This window comes from Centruroides vittatus, unplaced genomic scaffold, assembly GCF_030686945.1.
Source record: "Centruroides vittatus isolate TY-2023 unplaced genomic scaffold, ASM3068694v2 contig_60, whole genome shotgun sequence".
Taxonomy (NCBI): Eukaryota; Metazoa; Arthropoda; class Arachnida; order Scorpiones; family Buthidae; genus Centruroides; species Centruroides vittatus.
Window position 1 is genome coordinate 187,804 of NW_027122365.1, and position 6,855 is coordinate 194,658.

The 6,855-nt window shown below is 34.7% G+C and overlaps 1 protein-coding gene across 1 annotated transcript; it reads left to right on the forward strand.

Moving 5' to 3' along the window:
- The first annotated feature begins 5,256 nt into the window (after positions 1-5,256).
- Positions 5,257-6,855, forward strand: LOC136979256 (uncharacterized). Its single transcript, XM_067275201.1, has 3 exons — positions 5,257-5,444; positions 5,530-5,655; positions 5,934-6,855. The coding sequence occupies exons 1-3, from the start codon at positions 5,257-5,259 to the stop codon at positions 6,853-6,855; spliced, it is 1,236 nt and encodes a 411-aa protein (XP_067131302.1).

Sequence of the window (6,855 nt, forward strand, 5' to 3'; positions counted from 1 at the left end):
AGACCATGGAGATGACAATTGCAACAAAGCTGACTCCGACTATGGGAAAAGGCAAAGAAAGAGAGAGAGAGTATTATTTTTACTGACCACAACAGTTTTTTATTCCTCTGTTTTATTTTCAAACATTATAAATTAAACAGAAATAATCTATATAATTTTAGAAAATTCATGAATAATCTTTAGATATTGCTAATAAAAATGAAGCAACTCTCCAAGGTTGATAACTTCCTTGTCCTGGCCTACTTTTAATAACCCTGACCAGGAAAACAGATTCTTCCTTATGACCTAGCCTAGTTAAAAAGTGTTACCCTTTGAAGATGGGTGTGTCCTCCTAACCTAACTTACTTTCAAAAACCGTTACATATTTTTAAAGCCTCATTTCTAATACAATTATAGGTCATGAGCTGGGGATAGTTAGTTAGTTAGTTAGTTGCAGTTTTTTGGCGCAAGGGCCACAAAGGCCAAGCTGCGCCACGCTGAATGGTTAATTCACCAAACACTATATGAATATGTTATATAAAATAACAACAAAAAAACAATAACAAGTATATACACATCAACAAATTTAATAACCAGATTAAATAAGAAACAGTGTTCAACAAATAACATAGAGGATAAAAATGAAATTAAAAATGTTGTCTATAAAATACCCTGTACTTGTAAGAATAACAGTTTTTATATAGGTGAAACAAAAAGAGCATTAAAAATACGGGTTAAAGAACACATATCCGACTTAAAATATAGTCGTCTTAATTCTGCTTTTTATGATCATTGTGTAATCAATAATTGTAATATAAATCAGTCCAATATACAAATTTTACATAAAGAAAAACGGATTTATGATAGAAAATTTAAAGAAAGTGTTGAAATATTACGAAATAAAAACCAAGGCTGTATAAATAAAAACTTCAGTGTTAAAATTCATAACAATTGGTTGAAAATATTATAATGAAATGTATTTGATTATTACAATTTATAATAATAGAATGGTAAAAAACAAATTATTTAATGAACAATGTTCTGTATTGCTGTCATATGTAAATTAGATAAAAAGAAAATATGCAAAGTAAATTTTAAGATAAATAGTGATCTATTGTAATTTTAAAAATTTTAAAAAAATTTTTTGTGATTTCCTTAATGTTTTTCAAATGGTTGCCGATTGGTTTGTCAATAGTGTAACTTACAGAACACAGCGCTATATGAGAATTGTTAGATTGGTAGATGAGGTGGTAAAACATCCTTTTGGAATTCGTAGGTTTTTTGGTTTTTAAGGTTTACAGAGTTTATTTTATTTAAGTAAGTAAATGTAGAAAAAGTTCTGTTTTAGACCTGTAAGGTTAAAATTATGATAAAAAACTGATATCGAGAATGTTAAAAGCCTAAGCGTCGTCTAATTTCTGCTGTGTGTGTAATATCCATGCTGAGGTGAGGTATGGTTTACAAAGAATTTATGTGAGTTTTCTGATTTTTATTTGTGTCCTGTAAAATATTTTATATATTTAGTTAGCTGAAGAGGGGCTGATGCCCGAAACGTTGATGTATGGAAAAAACGTACTAACTAAATAAAAGATTCAACTAGCCTAGTGTTGAGAAAAATGTCACTTCATTGTGCCTGTACACAATAAGTATATACACAATTAAAACGAACGATACAATTATATCGTAGATAAAGCAGTTACACAGTTTTGTAGTTTACAGAGCTTGGCAGGCCAGGGGTGAAGGCTGAGGCTTCCTGCACTCCGGATCCTGTATTCGTCTGTGTATATACCAGTAATAGTATATGCTGCTGGTGTGTGGGGCAGCGGACTTCGGCCCCTTCACCGTGGGAAACTTGAAACATCCCAACGGAGAGTACTGTTGATGGTCACCCGGGCCTATCGGACAATATCAACTCCTGCGTTGCAGTTACTCGCGGGTGAATTACCTATTGATATAAGGATTGAATTGGAATATTATAAATACTTATTGAGGTCTAATATACCTTTTGTTTGTGGAGGCATTATGTTTGAGCTAGATTCATCGGCCGATGCAATTAAAATAATGGTGAGACAAGTACACAGGTTATTGTTAGATAAATGGAATGATAGGTAGTGTGGGGAGACGCGTGGTCAGATAACAGCTCGTTTCTTTTCCACTGTCTATAGTCGAAATGATGCACATTGGGTTATCCCAAACTATTATTCCTGTCAAGTCTTATCGGGACATGGGGATTTTCAGGATAGATTGTTTGGTTTTCGGTTGGTTGGTTCACCTAATTGTGAATGTGGGGAACTTGACACCTTGGAACATTTCTTATTTTATTGTCCAATATATAATAATGTTAGAAATGATATTAGGAATGATATCTCATTATATAGTGGGAGAATAGCTGATCTTTATTTAAAAATAGTTGAGAATGATGATAATTATGCTAAGTTTTTAAAAGTATTTGAAGGTATGTTGAAATTAAGACAGTCTTAAAATCCTAATTTCCTAACTTTGCTTTATTTTATCAAAATTTTCTTTAATTCACTTACACACTCACATTTTTTAAGTTTTTCTATAAATTTACCATTGTTTTAATATACATTTTAAATGAGTTTATTTTTAGCAATTAATATTGTAGCATGAGGATTTTTATATATACAAATTCAGTCCACTTTTACATTTACAGTATAAAATATAACATATAAAAAAATAATTATATTATATTTAGTTATCTTTAAAACTTAGTAGCCAGTAAGTCAGATCGACAGGTACGGCTGATTAGGACGATGGGGAACGGGGGTGCATGATACACCCCCCTTGTCCCCCCTCGCCAAAAAAAAATTTAAAACGAACAAACGACAAAACACAAAAAGGTAAAAAATAAATAAATAGTTAAATCTCTTTGTACAAATTAGTGACCTTTAAAAAGTCTAATACATTCTGGGCCAGAGACCCAATCTGTATAATCTGTGTCAAACGTCCTGTCCCAAGATACTGTCTACACATTATCTCAAAGGCAGAGCAATCGAGCAGTATGTGTTTTATGGTAAGTGGACATTTGCAGTGCTGGCATACTGGCTGCTCATCGCCCTTCAAAAGATATTGATGAGTCAGCCGAGTATGTCCAATTCTCAAACAAGTAATAACAACCTCAGATCTCCTGTCATAGGGTTGCTTATGTGTCCAATTTTCTATCATGCGTTTGATCTCGTGTAGTTTATTGTGGACTTGTGCATTCCACATATTTTGCCATCTCTCTGCTTGTTGTTTTTTAATGACTAGCTTCAAGTCACCTCCTTCAATATGCATTGTATGCTGAGAAGGACTTGCTGACTTTGCAGCTGCGTCAGCTTCTTCATTTCCTCTTATACCTACATGGCCTGAGACCCAACAAAATTTTATAGAGAAATTCCTCGCAAAAAGATGGCAAATCAGCTTACGAATTTTAATCACTATGAAGTGAGAACTAGGTTCATACGAGATCAAAGCCTGGAGTGCACTAACTGAGTCAGTGTAAATAACACAGCAACGATGCCCTTTCCTATTTATATACTTTAGGGCTAAATAAATAAACTGCAACTCCGTTGTAAAAATGGAAGAATTTGATGCTATTTGTTCTTCCACAATTTCATTCAGGCAGACGAAGGATGAGCCAACGTAATTAACCAATTTTGATCCATCAGTATAAATAGGAATTAAATTGCTGTCGTGGTGTTGAATTTCTGCAAAGTGCTGCCTATAGATGTAGTCCGGGGTGGATTCCTTAGGAAACTGCTTTAAGCTAAAGTCAACATTAATCACAGGAGTTGACCAAGGTGATATATTATCGACCTCAACCTGTGAGATGTTGCTTGTAGTCCAGGTCAATCGTGCTGCTTACATTCTCCATTCTTATGTCAAATGTAGGGACACAACTTGCACGAGCTGCAAATAATCTTTTCAGCTGAGTATCTAAACAATCAGCTAACAGTTCGTTCTGAGATTTTTGTTTAATGTAGTAAAAAAGAGACAACTGTTCTCTCCTAAGAGATAGTGGAGGCTCATAAGCATCAACGTACAAACTTTGACAAATGTTCAATGGTCAGGATATTTAGAGCCCTTGTCCGCTCTAAGCTGGACTTGGAGGTTGTGATGGCTCTGCTGGTTGTGTATGGCTCTGCATGAGAATCTACTCTTCAAATGCTGGATCCAATTCACCACCAAGCAATTGCGTTTGTGCACTGGTGCTTTTCGAACTTCTCGTTCAAACGCGATGCTTGGTGGTGAATTGGATCCAGCATCCGAAGAGTAGATTCTCATGCAGAGCCATACACAACACATGCAGAGCCATACACAACACATCCATAGTCCAGCTTAGAGCGGACAAGGGCTCTAAATATCCTGACCATCGAACATTTGTCTGCTCCCCAGAATGAACAGCATAATAACTTTAAAAGGTTCAGAGATTTTAAACATCTACTCTTCAAATTACGCAAGTGTGGCAGGAACGTCAATTTATGGTCGAACACAACACCCAGAAACTCAGCCTCGTTGACTATTGGAATTTTCACTCCATTTAGATAGATTTTGGGATTCAGGTACAAACCACGCCTTTGGCAAAAGTGGATGCACGAGGTCTATCTCTACGTTAAAACTAAAACCATTGGTCTTGGACCAATTGTCTATGTGATTTAAAAAGGTTTGCAGTTGTCTCTCAATAAAACTCATATTACTAGACTGGCAGGAGATCTGAAAGTCATCCACATACAGAGAGTGTTTCACACTGGGAGGGAGACAGTTAGCTATGCTGTTAATTTTTATTAGGAACAGAGTCACACTCAAAATAGAACCTTGAGGAACACCTTATTCTTGTGTAAAAAGCCTAGATAAAGTGTTGCCCATCCTACAGAATCGAAGATTCCAAGTCAGGAAGTTTTTTATAAAAATTGACAAATTACCCCGCAGTCCGAATTCATGCAAATCACGGAGTATTCCGTATCGCCAGCAGCGATCATAGGCCTTTTCTATATCGAAAAACACAGACACTAAGTGCTGTCATCTAATGAACGCTTTGCGGCTTACTAAATTGTCTGTGGTTCTTCTGTTCCTACGAAATCCACTCTGATGTGGTGAAAAGTAAAGCCTGGACTCCACATTACCTGAAAACAGAAACTCAAACATAACTGAAACATAAAGTTTTCGTTTCAGTTATGTTTTCGTTTTAACTTGACTCCACTAGCATCGAAATGAACTTTACGTGGAAATGCGCCATCTGTTGATTAGTTCGGCAATTGTCGTAAAGTTACAAACATGGACGACACTATGGATTTTGCCATGCTTTCTCTTCATTTTTTAACATTGCAATTGTTGATGCATTCGAAACCTCGCCGAAATCATCTTTTCTGGATGAGGAAAATATTCCGCGACAGAGAGAAATATGGATTTAATTCTTCCCTCGTTAGAGAGTTGAAATTTCAGGATCAAGAATTTTACTTCGAGTAAATATGCAATTTAACTATTATATTTATCATGTGTTGAAAAGTATGTATACATATATTAATATTAGAATAATATTCCGTTCAGTTTTATGCGGATGACTCCGGATGTGTTTGATAGTATATTGGAGAAGGTTTCTCCCTTGATAGAGAAGAGAGACACGTTTTGGTGCAAAAGCATATCATCAAATGAAAGATTGGCTTTAACTTTAAGGTAAATAGCCTATACGTTGTTATTATTTAATCTGATATTTGCCAACATTTAGAATAAAGTCACAAAAGTTTCCATATGACATACCCTTGTAATTGCTTTAAATTTAATAATTGTTCTGTTATTGATGATTTCTAGCACAAACACTGCTTTTATATTTTTCATTTAAAAGATATAGTTAATTTTTTAAAATATTTATTTTAACCTATTGCAGTAGCTTACTAAAATTACTACTACCTTAACTTTTTCTGTGTATATTCTGACAAAAAACTATTTTACAGGTTTCTAGCAACTGGAGAAACCTACCGAAGTCTGAGCTTTTCATTTCGAATTGGAAGGCAGACTTTACGGAAAATTATACCGGAAACATGTAAAGCCATTTGGAAATGTTTCCAGAAAGAATATATGGCATTTCCATCCACTCCGGCAGATTGGAAAAAAATTTCTGATGGTTTTGAAAGAAGTTGGCAACTACCTCACTGCTGCGGTAGTATTGATGGTAAACATGTTGTTCGAGAGTGTCCAAAGAATACTTATAGTCTGAATTATAATTATAAGGGAACTTATAGTACGATCTTACTAGCCATATCTGATGCACATTATTGCTTTCTAATGATTGATTATGGGCATTACGATAGTGAATCAGACAGTGGAATACTAAGAAAAAGTGTATTTGGTCAGCATCTGATCAATGGAAAGTTAACCTTTCCAAAAGCAGATGCTTTGCCAAATTCAAATACACTGTTCCCTTATTTTATAATTGGAAATGAAGTCTTTCCTTTAAGGCACAATTTGTTGCGTCCTTATCCCAGACATTCTGAGTTTAGTCACTCTGAAAAAATTTACAATTACAGATTAAGCAGAGGCAAGCATGTTGTGGAGAATGCTTTTGGTATACTTGCAGCACGATTTTGTATCTTAAGGAAACCGTTAAATTATGATGACGAATCAGTCAAAAGCATGGTGCTTGCTAGTTGCATTCTCCAAAATATGCTTATTCAGAAATCTGCAGCATATTGCCCAAATGGATATGCTGATTATGAAGATTCCGATTATAATCAGAATGAAAATGTATGGAGATCAAAAAATATAACTCTTGAAAATCTTAAAAAAGTGAGCAGCAATATGTATAATATAAAGGCAAAAAGTCTCAGGAACATTTATAAAAGTTATTTATGTAATGAGGGAGCTGTAGTTAGTTAG

Bases quoted from the DNA above. Each gene is read 5' to 3' on its own strand.
- LOC136979256 (XM_067275201.1), top strand. From the start codon at position 5,257: ATGGACGACACTATGGATTTTGCCATGCTTTCTCTTCATTTTTTAACA. The intron at 5,445-5,529 runs GTAAATATGCAA...TATTCCGTTCAG, and splicing joins GATCAAGAATTTTACTTCGA to TTTTATGCGGATGACTCCGG. The intron at 5,656-5,933 runs GTAAATAGCCTA...ACTATTTTACAG, and splicing joins AGATTGGCTTTAACTTTAAG to GTTTCTAGCAACTGGAGAAA.